The sequence below is a fragment of the Halichoeres trimaculatus genome, unplaced genomic scaffold (assembly GCF_033239565.1).
Source record: "Halichoeres trimaculatus isolate MK-OKI-2021-1 unplaced genomic scaffold, fHalTri1.1 fHalTri1_scaffold_5, whole genome shotgun sequence".
In the NCBI taxonomy this organism is placed as follows: Eukaryota; Metazoa; Chordata; class Actinopteri; order Labriformes; family Labridae; genus Halichoeres; species Halichoeres trimaculatus.
The window spans coordinates 14,772,933-14,792,054 of NW_027437183.1; the positions used below are offsets into that span (position 1 = coordinate 14,772,933).

The following is a 19,122-nucleotide window of genomic DNA, read 5'->3' on the forward strand; positions in this document are numbered from 1 at the left end:
TTAGAAATTTGTTTTGACACCAAAGCAAAAGAACAAAGGAGGTTGAAAAAAAAAGAGGAAAAAAAGAAACTGTTAATCCAGCACAGCACACAGACAAGCCACTACTGTGGAAACAACATAGCTGAATGTGAAGAGAATTCATTTGCATATGAAAATAAAAAGGCACTAACAGCACTGGACTGAAACTGCTGCATGGCTGTGTGTGTGCGCAAGTGCAAATTTGTGTGCGTTTCTGGGTTCACATGCCCACGCCAGGAAATAACCTTCCACTCTTTACCCTTCCCATTTCAGTTGGAAAGTCAACCCACACACACATACACACACTTTTGGATACACATGTATAACCCCACCCTTTGACACACACACACACACTCACACACACACTCATGATGCCTTCATGCATGCACGCATACTGGCTTCAGTGACTCCCTGCAGTCAACCTCCTTCTGCTCACAAACAGCCCCTCCTCTTCCCTTTTTCTCTCTCCAATAACTGACTCCTCCCCTGTTCCCCCCTCCCATGACGTACACACATACACACACACACGCACACACACATGCACACGCACACACACAGAAATGCTGCCTAGCCCTAAGCTGACCCGTTGTGTGTACTGACGTCACACACTAGACAAGGGGAGGCATCATTCCAGACAGACACACACACGTGCACACACAAACTCACACACACACACACAGGCCCCAGCCGAGGGGGAAGCTGCATTCCAGCACAGGCACACACAAACACACATCACCACGCCTGGCGGTGGGAAGCATGGGGAGTGCTCAGCTGTAGCGGGGAGGTGGGGAAGAGGGCCAGGGGAAGGGGGAGGCAAAGGCAGGGGGGGCGGTGAGGGGGGATGGTTTCAGAGGGGGGGGTGGGGGGTGATGGCTCTGAGCCAGTGTTCCTCTGAGCTCAGCACTTCCCCTTTCAGCTCCAGCCAGCCGCCAGTTTGCGTAACGCAGCCCAAGCAGGCCTGCCGGCTCGTGCTTAACCCCTTCCTTCCTGGAGTCACTGAGGTCACACCCGCTGTTCTCTGTTCGCCACATCCTGGTGTAAAACCACCCCTACCTAACATCCCCCAACATCCCCCCTGACTCAGGCTGCCCCATTATAGCACTGAACACACTGGCCCACTGCTCATACACCCACATTATTACCTGACACAGAAACACACGATGAGAGACACACACAAAGAAATGACACGCTCATCAGGAAGTAGGTTAACCTTCTGCATGTCAATTTCCTCTTTCATTGCAGCAGCTGAGAAACTCTGCAATTATTTTTCCTTTTTCTAAAATAAAATGAAAATCATCCTAAGTGAACATCTAAAGAGGCAGTTGGGGTTGCGAGGGTGGCCTTGATTCCTCTCTTTGAAGACAAAAACAACAGAAAGCACCATTAAAACACACACCCATTAATTAGCAATTATCGAGCATTATCATCGCAAAAGACAACCGTGAAGCTCACACACAAACCACCATCACACAGACCTGTTTGGATTCAAAGAAAACAATGACAGATGCGTGTGTAATGTGGTAAGTAAAGTACTACGTGCACATGTGTCTATTCAGCTGTGTGTCTACTGACCTTCTAGAGCTTATGTAGGCCAAAGTGTCCGCTCTACAAACACAAATGTGAGGCCTCGTGCATCAGACGTGGCACCTTCCACCGAAAAAAACCCTAGTGAATAGTGTCACGGCTCACACTAACCACAGCAGACACAGTCCACGGCAGAGGAGAGGGGATGGGCACCACAGAGCGGAGGGGGGAGAGTGAATGAGGGTGGAGGAGGAGGAAATTCTCTCACATGTAATATCACTTGACACGCGTCATCCAGCATCTCTCAAACAGCCGCTGAGCCGGTGTCAAAGCTGGGAGACGCTGCGCACGCGTGCACAGGGCGCGCCTTCAAAAATACACAAATAGCAAACAAAGGCAACCCAAAAACAAACATCTCAGCCACCTGGCGCCATGATCGACGAGCTGCTGCGCAGAACGGGAATAACCGGGATGAAGACAAGTGAGGGGAAGAGGAAAGGGATGAAGGGGGTGCAAGAGAAAGGTTGGATAAGTCTCTGCTGAATCGTGGTGGTCGATTCTCCTGCCTGCAGGCTATTCCTGTAAATATTGACGTTGATGTTAGGAGCACTCTCTTAAGGATAAGCTATAAAGCAAGGGGGTTAGATTTACTCTGTGCAAACTGTAAGCATCAGAAATCACATGATACGCCTGCTTGGCCTTCTCCAAGCGTACTGAAGGGGGGAGACGGTGAGAGACACTGAGGGCTGAAGAGTTGCAGCCACACGAGGGAAGTGAACTCTCTTAGTAGGTTTACAGCTCACTCCTTACCCTTTCTCTCTCCCTCTCCAAATGGTTTAGGTTTCCACTCTCAAGCTAAAAGCAGGCAGCTGACATCAAAACCTTCAGAGAGACCACTATTTCCCAGAAACAGCTCTTGTTTCATGTAAATAGCTGCCTTTCATGGCTACATTGAGATAAATTGCACCCTGCTGGACAAGAGAGAGACAATGTGCACCCTGGAGCCTCTTTTGTTGACATCTGTATGGGTTGCCATGACAGTACATGTCTGCCCAGTGTGAGCGTGTTCGCACATGTGTGTTGCGGGCGCGTGTGTTCGCATTCATGGGTTGCATTCATGGGGGCACACACCTTGCATACATTGAAGAAACAGACGAGCACACACGAAGACGGGCAGGTCCACACACATAGAAACAAAGATACAAATACCTCTCTCATTCTTCCTCAAACACACACACACACAAGCATGACTGCACACAAGCATGACTGCACAAAAGCCTGCGAAGAATAATGCATGAGCGTGACCAAAACACTGAATCAGGTTAGACTTGCTTCCAGCTACAATGTTCTCGTGGGAGGCTGCAGGCAGAGAAGTTATTATGAATCATCCTCATGTTAAAAAGGGCAAAACTAATCTGAGTATGACAACACCTTATCCCAAAAACCTCCAGAGGACCGTGTGTGTCCGGTCCACTGGGATTTTATCTACAAGAGGAATGGTAGAATGCTTCAATTTATTTAAATACAAGTGGGTTAAAGATGCCAATCCTCCTCGGGGATCCTAATTCCTCCACTTACATTAGTCACTATCCATCTATGTTTGTGAGGAAATTACTGCAATTGTCCTCACACTCCGAGCATCTCCACACTGTTTGATCAAATTTGCTCAAATTAGCATTTTCATAGACGGCAGAAAAATAATCATATCTGTATGCAATTACGCTGATTATGTCTGCTCGGAGACTTGTGAAGTGAAGGACTATGTCACCTCTGAGACCACATGAAACAAAGGACAACTGCTTTGTTTATATTCTAACGCACGTCTCTGCTCCCTCATTATGTTCATTTAGGATGCCAGGGCAGCGAATGAGGCAGTGACAGGGGGTTGAGCAGGGACTATGGGGGTGATACCAAGGGGGTAAATGTGGTTGTGGGTTTGAATATTAATCATAAAGAGAGCAAATAATATATGTGTGCATGTGTGTGTGTGCATGAGGATCCCCCTCCTCTGGGCAAGTCAGCATTCACCCATGAAGTAGGTCAGCGAAATTTGCCCAAATTAGGTCAGTGGCAGTCAATGGGTGCCATCCTGGACAAGGGGAGGAATAAAAGAGGAGGAGAGAAGAAAAGAGAAGGAAAGAGGAAGTCTATAAGGTTAGGGGAGCAGAACCAAGCGGCTTACTTCATCTTAGCTTTTACACTTAGTTAATTACTGTTGTGGTGGACCGTACAAAACACTCACACACTCAACAAAAAGGCCTCGGTGTGAAGCCAAAGCTCCCCTTAAAGCAGAAGGAGTTTCTGCTACTTTTTCTCCCCTCAACCATCGCTGATTTCAGAATCAGTGCGCATCGGAAAAGCTCCTGTTTGATTGAAAACACTTGTGAAAAGCAGTCTGATTCAGTTACAGTAGGTCTGATTATTTAGCACCCCTCCTCCTCCTCCTCTTCTACCCCCTCTAGCTGTTTGGTTGGTATCTTCTTTGTCATGTGTGTCTGTTTCGTCTAGCTGTTTTCCTTCCTCATTTTGAAGAATCCACATTAGGAGGGGGGGATAGGTTGTTGTGCGTTGTTGCCAATAAACGGATGAACACAGAAGCGTTTGAAGTCAGCGGTAGGTTGCGATTCGCTTTCATCGCGCCGTGTCTGTCAGTCAACGGGAGAAAACATGACTCCAAAAGAAACTTTTTCACTGCTTTTTCCTACCAAATTTCTCCCCAACACACAGGCACCAAAGCCAAAACACAACAACAAAGAAAGCATGAACCACAAAGGCTGAGTTGGGCATTAGACAGACAGGGAGTGGGCTATATACACCGCACACTGACTCTGCTTCTTCCTGCCTGGGCTTCCTTGTCCCACTTCCACACAAAGAGAAATGTGTGTGTGTGTGAGTGTGTGTGTGTGCATCCCGCTGTAGCTGTGGGGCGCTCTCTGAACTTTATCCCGTCAGCCCCCTTGTCGCTCAGCTCAGTACAGCTGCGTGTCAGAGAGGAGGAAGAGCATTGACAGGTGTCTTCTGTGGGCTATGTCTGATGGCAGAACCTAGACCTGCACCTACTCACACGAGCCTGCAGCCTTGCTCTGACAGCCACAGAGGTTGAGGAGGGGTGGGGAAGCAGGGGGGGACAAAGAGTCTCTTTCCCTGGGCAGCGATCAAACTCCAGCCCCCAGCTTGCCTGGAGATGTGACAAGGCCCACTTCCCCTTTCACTTCTTACCCCTCCCACCCGTCCTCCTCCCTGCTGCCAATCATTTGTCGTGCGCTTCGCACTCTCGACTGTGTTTGTGTGCAGAGCGTATGTTGAGCCTGTTTGCACAAGTTAAAGGGAAATACAGAGAAACAAAGAGATATACGAGGATACAGAGAGCTCAGCAGGGAGTGCTGAGCCAGAAACAACTAAACGTACAAGCTAAACGTGGCTTGGAGTAAAGAGAGCCACAATGAGTTACAGTCGCTAATGTTAGTAGCCAGAGAGAGAAAGATGCCTGGCTGGAGAGGCTGGGTATAGGAGCCAGAGAACTGAACTGCAGCCAACCTGGATGAGGCCTCAGTCCAGCTAAGTTGGGACAGTACCAGGGGCCCAGCTACAGCCCGTCAGAGCAGAGAGGAGAGAAGGAGGGATAGCAAGTGAATTAGCAAGAAATACAGAGTGAAATGAAAAAAAGAGGAGGGATGGAGGGAGGGAGGGTAGGTTTAGAGGGCGAAAGAGATAGAGTGCGAGTGGTTCTGAGGCTTTTCAGCTCCGGAGTGGGATAGAGGGGGATGGTTGGAGGGAGCCAGGCAGAGCTGGAGCTCAGGCTCAGAGGCTGGGCCAGGGCTGAGCTGGGGCTGCGGAGAGAGGAGCCAGGGCTAGAGGCCAGAGAAGAGACGGAGGGAGAGAAGAGGGGAGGGATGTGGTGCTGGGGCCAGGGCCAGAGCCAGGGGCCCCAGCTTTAGATTTAGTCAGCTGTTCCCCTGGCCAGCAGCTGGAAGGGAGAGAAAGGGAGGGGAGGTAGCAGGGGAAGACTGCATGGAGACTTTAGGGGGAGAGTTTGAGCAGGGAAACGGAAAGTGAGAGGAGATGGAGAGGAGAAGAGGAGAAAAAATAGAAAGGGGATGGAGAGTGAGAGGAGGAAGAAAGAGAAAGGGGAGAGAGTGGTGGTGGAGGTTTGGAAAGAGGACAGTGGAAAAGCCATTAGATTCCTATGAGAGAGAAAACAGCGCCGAGAGCAGACAGACTGACAGAAGGTGGTTAAGGCTCACTGGCTTTGCAACCACTCTTCTCTTCCTCCCTTCTCGCTGGTCCTCCTGCTCTCTCCTCTCTCCATCCCTCCATCCTTCTCCTCTTCTCCTTCCGTCACTGGTGCGCTATTCTCTGGCTTCTTTCCTTCTCAACCAGTTGTGCTTCAGCAACAGTCCTGCTATTCATTACGCACGACCTGCAGGCATGACCCTAAACACACACCAAGATCCCAAACAGGTGCCCCACACAAACACACACACAAGCACACTCACACACTCAGCAGCAGCAAAATGGATCACACATGACTGAAGGGAGAGAGTTGAGGAGCTGAAGTGAGAAGAGAGAGCGCTCTGTGGCTGCATGCGAAGGAACAGGGACAGAGGGATGGAAAGAAGAGAAAACAGGACAGAAAACACTTTAATCAAAGCACGGCACATGCACGCTTTGTTTCCATAAAAGTGTTGAAATGAGATTTGGAGTGGGGGAGTGAGGGGCAAGGTTTGCCATGGGGCAAGCAGCCACTGCTAGCAAAGCACTTTATGGCCTATTATATTCCATTCAGATGGACCAGGCGTCTGGGATAAAAGCATTTAGTCTGCGCGTTAGCGAGTGACTCAGCACTCTGAGCCTTCACAGGTGGACCCCCTCATAACTACACAATGCATATCAATGAAGTGGCCAACTCTCTGCATACAGATCACTAACTCCCACACCTCCTGCGCTTGCTCTTGCACCACCACCAACACCACTTTGTGGAAGTTTCTCTCGCATCTATCCTCTCTAAAGATGGATGAAAGTTATTCCATCTTCTTTTCTGTATAAAGGCTTGAATTTGTTACCTCCTTGAGCAAGAGTCAACTTGAAAATGTCCATACATTTCTGGCATCGTTCATTTTACTGGGGAAGACTAAATTTGAGGCTAACTTTTTATACATTGCTGGAGTAGCACCTTCTCTTCCTTTCTCTCTCATTGAGTGTTGCCACCATAGGCAGGCCCCTCCTCATCGTGTTGCTTCTCTCCATCACTCTCGTCCTCCTCCAGCTCTCCCTCCACCCATCTGCCCTTTCCTTTTCATTCTACCTCTACGCCTCTCTTCTCCCCTTCTCTCCTCCCCTTGGTGGTGGTTAATGGCACAGGGATCCAGCATGGAATATAGATCAGTGCGAGATGGATGGGGCACCAGGAGCTCCGGCCAGTCCCGTAGGTCCCAGACCAAAGATTAACTAAATATTAGCTGACAGGAAGAGAGAGGGGCAGGGACACAGCTGCAGCTGCTAGTGCCACTGCCGGCAGAACAAACGACAGAGGTTGTTTTTAACCCCCTTTGCTCTCAGGAGGGACACACGAGATAAACACACAAGTGATGCAAAAATACACACAACGCATTGGGGCATACATACATACTGCTGTGCACGCGTACGCACATGCAAGCAGAGGCACCCTGGGAGAAGAAGTCCACTAATCACATTCTCTCCTCCCCCCTCTCTGCCCTGCCAAGGCGGATGGCGAGGGGGAAAAAAAGGAATAAATCTTTATTAGGCAATGTGTCCCTGCTTTATCGATCGCTTCGCTCCTTCCCTCCCCCCTTCTCCCCTCCTTCCCCCATCCCTTTCTCTCCCCCTCCTTTTGTTATTTTAGGCGTGTGTCTGCCATCCAGTCCAATTGAGTCAGGCTGTACATCAGAGAGGACCATTACCCATGTCTCCCTGGGCTGGGGCTGTCACTGGCTGTGAGGGGGGTAGGAGGTGAGGTGATGTAGCCACCCAAGAGGGACAGCTAGCCAGCATATAGCTAGCCAGACAGACAGGTAGCCAGATAGTAGTTTTTGGAGGAGAAAGCATGCGGACAGGGTGGCAATGACGCACAGTGAGGGACAGGCTTTCTCAGCAATGCCAGGCCACAACACAACAGTGGATATGAACTTCACCAACACAGCAGTCCTGAGGGAGCAGGCAATGACAAAACATGAGTTATGATTCTTATTTCCAGATAGATTCTAATGCTACAAATGGGTCAGAGCTTTTTGGCCTGCAGAGGCTTACAACAAACCATCCTCCAATAACTGCTCAGCCTCACATGCTTGGTTACCAATACTGATTCTCCAAGTGTAATGCACGTATGGATTTTGCCTGCGCATGCTGTCTATGAAGGTGCAAGACAAGAGGTTGTCTTAAACATATAAAAGAATCATATCCAGGAAACAGACACATAGCAAAACACGCAGCATATTTGGTGGATATACAACCACAACTTCATTATTAACCATCTCAATGTTGACAAAAATATCTTCATGTGACCACAACTAACAACAGACTGTATGTATCGTCTCCAACTCCCTTGTGTCTCAAGTTACAAGCCAACTGTTGCGATCCTTCTGCATTGACTCTACGTCGTAGCTCACAGTGGCCAATGCTGTCAGAGCTCAACATGCTTCTCTGCTGGAGATTCATCATGGCTCTGCAATACTGCACCAAAACACTACTGGGCGGTGCAGTTTCATGCAATTCATATTGCTAGTTTCCTGTGCAGGACAACACACTTATTTTGCACAAGAAACAATGTTGACTGACTCACATGCTTAACCAGAAGTGTCTTTTGGTAGCCCTCCGCCAAAGTAGAGGTGGACTAATCATCTGGTATATATATTGAACGCATCTTTGCTAATGGCAGAAGTGGTACATTTTGCTGAAAGGCAGTCAGCAGATTGTTGTTGTCCAGTTGGCGCATGGCAATTCAAGTTGCCACAGTTATAGCGTGGTGCGCATGAGCAAAGCGGTGCGTGACATCAGCGTTTCCACTGAAAACTCCAGCTGTCTGTTTACATGGCGATGGTGGCCTCCAGGTTCCATAAAAATTCCACTCAGGAGGCAGTTTTCAAAAATTCAAATTTCATGTTGGCTTAAATGCCCTTTCCATGTAAACAAGAGGCCAAAACTCAACAATACCTTTCAGTTTCATCCAAAAACTGTTGTTGCGCATCCAGGCCCCTCAGAGTCTGATGTGTTTATTATGCAAGCACAAACTTTTATTTTAAAGAATAGAAGAAATGAAACGTCAGAGTTGATGTAGCTAAGGCTGCATGATGAATCGCACACTTATTCTTTATTACTTGCTTCCACCTAGGAAATGCGCTACATAGTGAAAACAACAATAAAAAACTACTTTTGGGCATTATATGCAGTCTTGTCAAAAACCAAACTATGGTGAGATAATTTCTGCCACAGCTTTAAAATGTGTAGCTCAACACTGCCCATCAATTAGTAAACCGCAGTACGAGTTTCAGCGATAACTTCATACTGAATAGCACAAAATGTCACAAAAAAGTGGATTGAAATGATAGGTTTCAATAAAATACCGAAATCACATTGCCTTAAATTCTGATTTCAGTTTGAATGGCACCAAGTATCGACTATCCCAATGGAGATGCATTTGTTTGTCAGGCAACGCTCCTTTGCAACACAATGCATAATGGTATATAAAGATATAATGTGGCATTGTGACTATCCATTGTGAACTACTCCTTACAATGCATTGTGGGCTGGTGTTCTCCCATACAGTGCACTGTATAAAAGCAGTCGTTGATTTTGGACACACACCATGCCTAGGTTTAGATCATTCTCAGTGATTGTTGGTGTTTGCAGAGGTAACACAGGTGACACCTCCGACAAACTGGTCAAAAGAAAATAAAAATGTGTTCATAAACTGGAACAGGCAGCAGAAGCTAGCATAAGCTTTGTTTTGAAACTGTTTGCTTCTGACACATTTTGTCCCCAAACAACCAAAACAAATGGAGGTTCAAAACCAGAGCTAAATTTAATTACTTGACTCAATGTGTGCAATAAGCAGTCATACTGCCTTTGTGGAGGACTGAGAGCACTGGGATGCTCATTCAGTGCAGTAGCTTAATGACTACCACGTAAAAAGTAACAATACCAGATGAATTTCTGAAGGGCAGGGCTCGCCAATCCCTGAAAGAGTTCCAGGATGGTCCTCAAAGCCTGGAAAACATCAGGGTGAGGCTCATTTTGAAAACTTCTGAGAAAGACACCACAGCAAATAGGCCAAGTCCTGTTTTTAGTCTCTCTATCTCTCCCAAACAGCGGTAAACACAGAGCCTCTAAATGTAGAAACAGTGATAGCCCCTGAGGTCTGGGTGCAGACTGCTTGTACTAAGTGAAGAAAGTGGGGAGCTAGAAAGCTAGCTAGCCTTTCTCAGGGAGTTTGGACACAGGAGAAAATGTTTCTGGATATGAGGAGAGTAAATAAGATATGAGTTTCTATCGCATAGATTGAGAAATGAAGGGTAACATTGAAATGAGGAGAAAAGAGACATCACAAGCTGTAGGACGTAAATGCTCGGGAACAGAGCACAGGAATGCATAAACTACAAGAAGCACAGAAACAGGTTAAGGCCACCAAGACAAGACGAGGGTAAAGGGCAGGTGTGAGAGAGAAGAAACAACTCCTTCAAAGAAAAAAAACTATTCAGAAGAGCAAACTAAATTCCATACTCAGTTGAAAGCCTTCCTCTTCTTCTCTTTCCCTTTGAATCTTTCTCTCTTTCTCTTTCTTTGTCTGTCTGTCTCTCATGCCCGGAGAGCCTTTCTAGCTCTATTCAGCTCTGCCACAGAGCAGTGAATGCATGTCTCACATGCCACACAGTCACAACATCACTGAACTAGGCACAGCCAGAGGCACCTCGCTCTCTGGACCTCCTCCTTCTCCTCCTGTGCATAGCTCAAACTGCTCTGGAGCCTGTTGGGCAAGAGGAGAGAAGGGGTTAAACTCCACCTCTGCTTTGGGCCTGGAGTCCTGATTGTTGGACATTACACTTTGTCCCCGTTCAGGTTGATCTCTCAGGTGAGAAATTGCTCACTGGAACACGCAGAAGACATTAAATCAAGCAAGCAATCTTTTCCTTTGGTCGGTTGTTGTTTATTGGAAAACAATAATGTAAGCAAAGACCCGTCTTTCAAGTGAAGCAATTGGCCTCTGAAGGGACAATCCGACCAGATTGACCTTTGACTCAAGTAAATCCCTGGGGGTCAAGTGAAGAGGTCAACACTGGGCCAGCTCGATGCTGGGGGAGGCACCAGTCGATGAGTGAACACCTCTGTCGCCGTGTGTTTGAGTGTGCAATCAGGGTCAGCTGCAGGTAAACCCTCATCCTTTGCTGTTGTTTATTCTAAGGCACCTAGTCACTGGCACAGTGAAGCGTGTGTGTGTGTGTCTTAAAGCATGTGCACAAGCAAGTGTGTGTATGTGTGTTTGGCAAGAGTGGAAATGGGATAGGGTGGGAACGATGACAGACGGGAATGTCATCCAGCCTCTTATCATTAACATGCCTCACCTTTATTCAGCCTGACACACGCAGCCATAAACACGCTCAGCGCGTTGTTACCACACTAAGTCATACATGCACATGGTCACATTCACACACAGATAAGAAACAGCTAAGGCAGTCCACCTTCACTTCAATCATGTACACGCTTAAAGGACAGATACATAGATCCAGGAAGCAGTGAAGACGAGGGAATCATGATTTCACTCCGAAAACAACAAGGTCCAAAGTTGGTTTGTCACAGCCCAGACATGTTTAAGCTAGCAAGCTTAGCTCAACTGTTATTTGCTTTATCTTAAATTTTAAAGTAACAGGTAACCGTCTACCCTCTTAATTTACCTCTTATGGAAACACACACATACACACACACTACCATGTGTAGCCCAAAGCTGTTTGGCTTCTGTGGAGAACCAACTGTTGACCAAACTACACAGAGAGGCTCTGTTCAGCAGCAACACTGAGAGCATGTGTAGTCTTTAACACGTAGTCTCATAGTTAGCACATCCACAAGCCAGTGCACACACTGTATACATACATTGATCCCTCCACTGCAGTAAGCAGAGTCTTGGCCTGATTTGTGCTTATTTCAGCAGCCCATTGGTGCAAAGAGGAATTCATTAAAACAGAAAAAACATGGAAGGGAGCATCAGATTGAAGAACGCTGAGTGCTGCATTCCCCTGTTGTTATTATTGCCAAATCGAAGAAGAGAAGGGCGGCTGGTAATAAAAGTCATTAAACGAAATAGAAAAAACAGGTTTTAATAGGGCCTTGTCGTTGTGGATTTAGTAGCCTTTCCATCGCCTGCTCCCTCCGCTCACAGAGAAGAGAGGGGCACGAGCTGTGTGGAAGGAGCGCTGGATTCCTAGACAGAGTCAGCCAGCCGAGGAGCTGCTGACGCACACCCAGCAGCCACAGTCTGGGACAGGAGACAACTCGAGCTGGAACGAGGGGGACGGGCAGACGTGAGGGAGCTCATGCTGGAACTTTATTACTTTAGCTGGTTTGTTTTAACGGGCAAAGCATGCTGATGCTGTGCATCAAGAGATTCTTATAATGAGCCAGAGCCGGGTGCGTTTGGAGGGTGGTCCTATATGGAGCTTGGTAGTAGGTTTCGGAGTGTGGCAGGCACACGGTTGACAAGCTGAGCTGGGACGGTGATTTAAGAGGGGAAGGGAGGACACAGCTATGTCTGGGACCAAGACTGGGAAGCTGGCTCCAGTCAGGTGGAGGGACTGGAAAAAGGCAGACAGAGTGAGCTTGAGATGGCAGAGAGACTTCCTAATGGTACGTTTTGGGGACAGTGTTGGTAATGCGAGGAGCAGAGATGGTTATGACTGGGTGTAGAAGATGGAACATGGAAGTTATGGTCTGTGGTGGGAATAATCTATCTAGAGACACATCTGTGTCTGGGAACAGGGTTAGTTCAAGTTTGGGATGCGACAACCATTGGGACCTTCTGGAAACTTCTGACATTTTGGGAACATGGCAGAGCTTGCACAAGAAACGATGGTCATCTATCACTCCATGGGTACAGTCAGAGCTTTTATGGGTTTAATCCTTGAGGGGGCCACCCAGATTGAAAACTGGTAAAGACTGACTGTCTGTAAGTAATCGAAGGCGGAAATTGAGCTGCTGCTGAAAGTCATTAAGGGTCGAATGAAAGTAATTATCACGTAAGCGTGTTTCAGATTTATGACGATGCTTTCTCCAACTTCAGCATGCATTGAAGATATTCTTGGTAAACAGAAATAAATAAAACCTTATACTTGGATGGTGTCCAGGTAGCAGGATAAGACACAGACAATGTTATTTAAGTCAAACCGTAGTAAATGTACAGTCACAAGAGCCAAAGCAGAATGCCCACACACACTGTCAGGTGAAGACTCAGAGTAACATGTCTCCGTCACGGGACAGCTGAAATGTATCCTATCTTCTTTCCTTTCTGCTTACTAAATGAGACAAAGGCCTGAAATCTGCTGCTCCCAGTCTCTCACAATCAGGGAGAGAAAGCACTTTCCCTAAAGACTGTCTCTTCACATGGATGCGGTTGCAGCCCCTCTCCCTCTCCTCTCTTTCCCTCTCCCCCTTGGACAGCCATTTGTTTACACTAGCTCTAGGCTCAGCCATGTTTCCATGACGACACAAGCCCAGGGATAGTCACATGGCTTGGGGTAGACCTGAGGCACCAGATCCAGGATCACTGCCTCCCAAAGCCTCACCTTGGAGCTTGGTGGAGAAATAAACTCAAACCAACTTAAGACTGAATTCCTAAAAAATGAGTGTGTCCTTTAGAGAGGAGTTTAAAGCCTTTTCAGAGTTATTTTTCAAAGTCATAAGTAATATTGTGTCGCAACCCTTTGGAGTCCTGAGTCACAAGTCGGGGCTCTTTACAACCAAGTCGTTCCACACAGAAAGACAGGATGTTCGGATGCATTCAGTCTCTCCCCGTCTTTGGTGGTAGGCATGTGGGCTCAATCTCGACGGGCATTGTAAAAAGATAAAGGAACTCTCTAACCTAACAGGAAAAATAAAACCAGATCCACCCACATGAAAAGAAACAGCCCACACACAAACAAAAAAGACAAGGCCCTCATCCACTAAAAAAACTCCCAGCTCAGCCTGATAAGTGTCTCGCACACAACATGCTCATGCAAGATTTACGTTTCGCATCTTAAATTCTGCACCTTCGTGGACAAAATGCTTGAGATGTCGACGTGGGTCCTCGAGAAGCTCTTCGAAAAGCCTTGTGAATTCTTAGTTCCACAAAAATGTGCGCGCGTGCACAATTTTGTGTGTGTCCTGCACAAACATGCTCAGTGTTAAGTGTGACAGATTTCTGCTCACTGCTTTGTAACACAAACAATAACCTCACACTGTGTGCAAATAGTCTTTGTTGTTTTATCAGCCCCTTTGTTTTATAGGTGTAGTCCATGTCTTTGCGGCGTTGTATTGTTGTAAATTATGTCTGATATTGCCAGCGTTCTGCCTGAATACTAAGCACACATACGATTTAAAGCTAATAGAAAATGACATACGGCTCTGCTGCTCCTCTCCACGCACAAACACACCTGAAGCATGCCTTTTAGGAGCAACACATAAGGTTTATGATTGTCTGTGTTTTGATTTCCACCATCTGTGGTTCAAAAAGAGGAACAGGTAAAAAAAAAATAGAAACAGGGAACCACCAGCTTGGTTGTTATTTCACCGTTTCATTGACATCGTGATAAAAAGAGGGTGAGAGAGAGAGTAGATGACGCAGAAACCTAATTAAGATTCTCCAGAGCGTGAACAAATTAACCTGAGTTATGAGCATGCAGACGCACAAGACAGACACACATATATGCACACACACACACACAGAAATTTGTCTCTGGAATAGGTGGAGCAGGGGAGGATGACATTCACACTTAAACAGGCATGACTACCACGGACATCCAGGGATATTTTAGGCAAGGGGAAGGCAAAATGTTACAGGCTATCTCATCTAGCACCCCTGTGGAAAAGAGCACGGACGCAAAGAATCCCTTACTGCATTTATTCTGTTTGAATTTAAAGCAGCCCAAACAAAGCATCCACCTCATCAGTCAGATTTGGGGCAGCAGCTTGATATAATGACATGTAGCTTCATGTGAGAAATTAGCCTAACAAGGAGAGTGGGATAAATAGGCTGTAGCATGTAGCCTACGCTAATGACATTGCACAGAGCGACATATGCCAGGCATCAGTATGTCACTCCATAGGGACATGGGGCTTACGGTAACAGGATAGTAAGGAGTGAAGTGATGTGTGTTTGTGTGTGTGTGTGTGTGTGTGTGTGTGTGGTGTTGGTGTTAGGGGGGAGGTTGTGTTTTATTTTATCTCCTGGCACAAAGCCCCTCAGGCAGACAGGGAGGGGAGGAGGGTGAGGGGTCAAAGGAAGGAGGAGTGGGACAGGGCATGTCATAAATGAATGAACGAAGATGTGTGTGTGGGGGGTGGGGGTGAACTTGACCCAGACTGAAGGACTGAAACAGGAAGGAGAGTAATGAAGTGCAAACATGCTTTGTCATGCCATGTTAGAGCCATAGGATTAGAATTCTATAATTAGAGGAAGGGGCACCATAATGCTAGCCTTCCTTTCAACGTGATGAGCTGCCGAGGCTAAATTACACTAGGGGGGTCGGAGAACAGATGCTGTGACGAAGAGAAGCAGCTCCGGAAGTTTTCTATACCTGTAAGTACAGCTCAGCGACGGAACAGTGCAGCCTGATTGACAAGATAAAGTGCAGTGAAACTTTGCATAGTGGTGAGATTTACTGATACTTCTTTGATCAGCTCATGACAATTTAATTTCTCTGACACACAGCAGTTGTTGTGGGACTCTTCTCCGGGGCATCATGCATATTTCATTCATTCATTTGCAGGTTTTGATGAATTATTACACACAGACGTTTTCCTGCAGGTTGCGGTTAGGTATGTGTTCCCCCTACCTGGTCAGCGCCTGACAAATTCATCACTGATTCGACAGGACTGTTATAACACTGCTATACCAAGAGGGGCAATGGCCTGCTAGATAACGCTTGCATTCATATATGAATATTTATCTGGAAGGCTGGCACTGGAACAGATGAGCTCGCATGGGAGAAAGAACAACCCATCCATCTCACTCTCTCCCCTTCTTTGCACTTCATTCTTTACTTTCATACGTCGCCTTCTCTTGCAATCACCATTTCAATGCCTCGCTCCTCTTTTGCATTTTCCACCCACTTTCTCCCTCTAGGCTTCCCCTCTTTTTCTTGATATCACCCGATCTATTGCTCTTCCCCTTAAATGCCGTCCTCCTCTATTCGTTCTCTCCTCAGCACTGATGTATGGAAAGAGATGGAGAGGAAAAAAGGAAAAAGCGTGTGATTAATGTCTTTGAGAAAAAGATAAATAATCACAAGAGACTGGGGGCTGGTAGTTGGCCGTAGGGGAGTAAATATGGAGAGTTTTATAGCTGCTCACTTGGGAGAGAGGGGAGGCAGAGGAGGAGGCGAGAGAGGGGGAGGATAGGAATACGGCGACAGCAGATCCATTCAAGTATATTAGCTCCCCCCCCCCCCCCCCCCATACACAATAACCCCCGCATCTATTCTATTGCTCCGCTGTCTTTCATCATCAACACTGAATCCCATCCCACTGACAGCACACACACGAGCAGACACACAAAGCCATGCACGCTTGTGTGCACACACAAACACACCCTGCACTTTTTTTCCAGGCCAGACCCACTGTATGTGTTTGATGGGCCAATACATGTGGTGTGTGATGTGGCTGACAGCCCCCTCCCATGCTGCCCTGCTTTTAAGCCCTCATCCTCCAGTGGCTGCCTGTCCCCTGGAGTAGATTGCATCTTTTATTTATCATTTTTCTCTTCCTTGGCTTTATCTACCCAAGCTTAGAGAAAAAAATTCTGGGGCGAAAATTGCAATCAGCATAACATGCGCTCCTCCTGCTGTGTACTCGCCTGTCATCCTCCACTCTATATGAGCATGCAGGATGAGACTGACAGCGCGTGCAGACAAACACACACACATGCATGCACAGATGCATGCACAATCCCCCCTCTGTGTTTATAAAACCCCCACACACTCCTTTCTATCGCTCTCTTTCTCTTGTACAAAAAAAACACATGCGTGGCCTCAGATAAATGACCCCATTGCCCTCTTGTCACTACTTCTTACTAATTTCCAAAGCACACAGGCACTCACACTGATGCCTTGGACTGTTTTACCCCGTGCTGAGTGTTTAGCTTCCCAAAGCCCCAAAAAGAGTGAGCACACAAATGAGTCTAATGCTGGGGAATCTGGTAAACAGGCCAGAGAGGGAGGGAGAGCTGCCTGCCTGTCTGCCTGCTCCATGGCTACTATTGTGCACTGCACATTCTCTGAGCCCACAAGAGCTGAAGCCATCTCCACACAGATTCTTTGGAGGGATAGTAAGCCAAGAAGTGAGAGAGGGAGCGAGATAGGGGGGTTAGAGAAGGACGGGGGAGGGAGGAAGAAGATCATGCATAAAATCTTGTTTGCAGAATGCATTAAGATTCAGATGAACTGGGGGGGTTAATGGGATTAGAATCCTGAACCGTTTCCAAGGGTGGGGAGCCGGATTGACAGCTGAGTCTATTGCACTGACGATTGCAGTGAAATATTGTGGCTCTGGCAAAGGCAGCCAGCCAGGCAGGGAGGCAGGCAGGCAAACAGGAAGGGGGTTGCTGAGCCTACAGCACCTCTGTTTACTCCAAGCTTTACCACAAATAATGTAGAAGAGAGAGACAGGGAATCATCTTTGCCTTTACCAGCTTGCATAAAGCATGGGCTTCAGCTGAATATTGGAAAGGCAACAGAAAAGCTCCAGTCTGTCTCACAAAGGTGTTTGGCAAACAAAATAGAAGCACTGTGGCTTTAAATCGCCGTCCCTCCCACCCTTTCTAAATATCTTCTATTTAGCCAGCGGTGAAAAGATATAGGGGGCTTTTGTCTGCGTACCCATTGGTGGGGGCATGGAGAGCTGGAAAGACATAAAAATAGGAACAAAGTGCTAAGCTTCCAATTGGGATGGCTCTGGGCAATTCAATGCGCGCAGCTCACTGGGCAAAAACAAGGAGAAGTGGGCTACTATTACGGGCTTATCTGAAAATAGGCTATTCTCACACAGCTATAGGGTAGACTGGTGTGGAAATACCCTGCATTGTTTATAATTCACAAGGCTATGTAAGGCTAGCACAAGCCCTTTAAAAGTCTGGCACGGCTCCATAGCAAAAGGCGAACCGTGCGAGTTAGATGTTTGGTGTTTCATACTCTGTTTTCCTGTATTATTGTATGGTTATAGTCCACTCACCGACTTGCAATACGTTGTCCACCCAGCCACCCTCCAGCAGAGTGACACCCCGTAGGAAAGGCAGCTGGGTTTCGTCATTATTGTCCCCGCTAGTTCCACTTTCCTCTCCTCCGGCGTTGAAAGAGGAATACATACAGATCTCCTTCTCGCTTCTCGGGAATGACCAGTATACGATCCTCCTCTGGACGGGCTCCGGGATCCTCTCGAACCGCTCCTCCACCCTCTGAAACGGCCACTTCTCCGCGACTCTACGTGCCGCGATGTCGAGCAACGACTCGGGGTTGTGCGTTTTTCCATTCCCCGACCCTCCCGGAGCGGACCCCGCGCCGCCACACAGGACTCCTCCAGCCCGCTGCCCCTGTCTGCATGCCGGGTTGTAGCCGGGCCTGCAGCAGAGCCGCTTGGCTGGGGGCTGCTGGACTCGCTCGGCCATGATCGCACCGCTTCCAACCTGAAGCGCAGTTCCTCTCCGATCATATAAACGGGATAAGGAAGAGAAAAGGGCAATCTCGCACCGATTGTTTGCCGTACATGGAGAGACTGTCCTTATTTGGAAAGGGAGGCGGCGCTTGTGAGTTCCGTGAAGTCCTTTGTGTTGTCAAAGTAACCAGGATGGGCGGGATTCTGGAACGCAGCCAGCGCACGAGTGGCGCTATAAAAGGAACTGGAGGCGGAATTCCCGAACGTCGGCAAATCCTTTGTGAAACCGTCCGGGAGCGCGAGGGCGGAGCCCCGGCGGCCGACGGCCTTTGAAGTTCCCTTCATATTTGAGTTTAAAGGCGGGGACTTAATCCAGGGGCGGACTTGTAGTTTCCCACAGGGGTAAAAGGGGGCAAGAATACTGACTTTTTTCTCTTTTGAGCCTGTGCTACCACCCCAGGCTCCTGCTTCTTCAATAACAACGTGATGGCTGTTTTCGATTCTTTGGTGCAAAGGACTCAGCTGTCAGAGACAGAAAGGGCGTGGGAGGAAGAGCATAATGGAGCTGGACATGCTTGGCCCTCTGTAGTCACTAATCAGTCATTTAGGTCAGTTTTTGAGATTGGCACTCTCTCTATCTCTTCTTATACACAAGAAGTCTATTTTTTTTCTTTCTTTTTTTTTTTTAACTTGGGTAGCACTCTACTGTGCTAAAACCTTAAGACTTTCCTG

At 47.6% G+C, this 19,122-nt stretch overlaps 1 protein-coding gene across 1 annotated transcript in view; it reads right to left on the bottom strand.

The window, feature by feature from the left end:
• LOC141790442 (zinc finger SWIM domain-containing protein 6-like) overlaps positions 1-18,523 on the bottom strand; it is a 46,873-nt gene extending 28,350 nt beyond the window's left edge. The window contains exon 1 of the mRNA XM_074670317.1: positions 17,971-18,523. Within this exon, the coding sequence (XP_074526418.1) occupies positions 17,971-18,403 (433 nt within the window). The 5' untranslated portion in view covers positions 18,404-18,523. The remainder of the gene's footprint in view (positions 1-17,970) is intronic.
• Between the last annotated feature and the right edge of the window lie 599 nt (positions 18,524-19,122).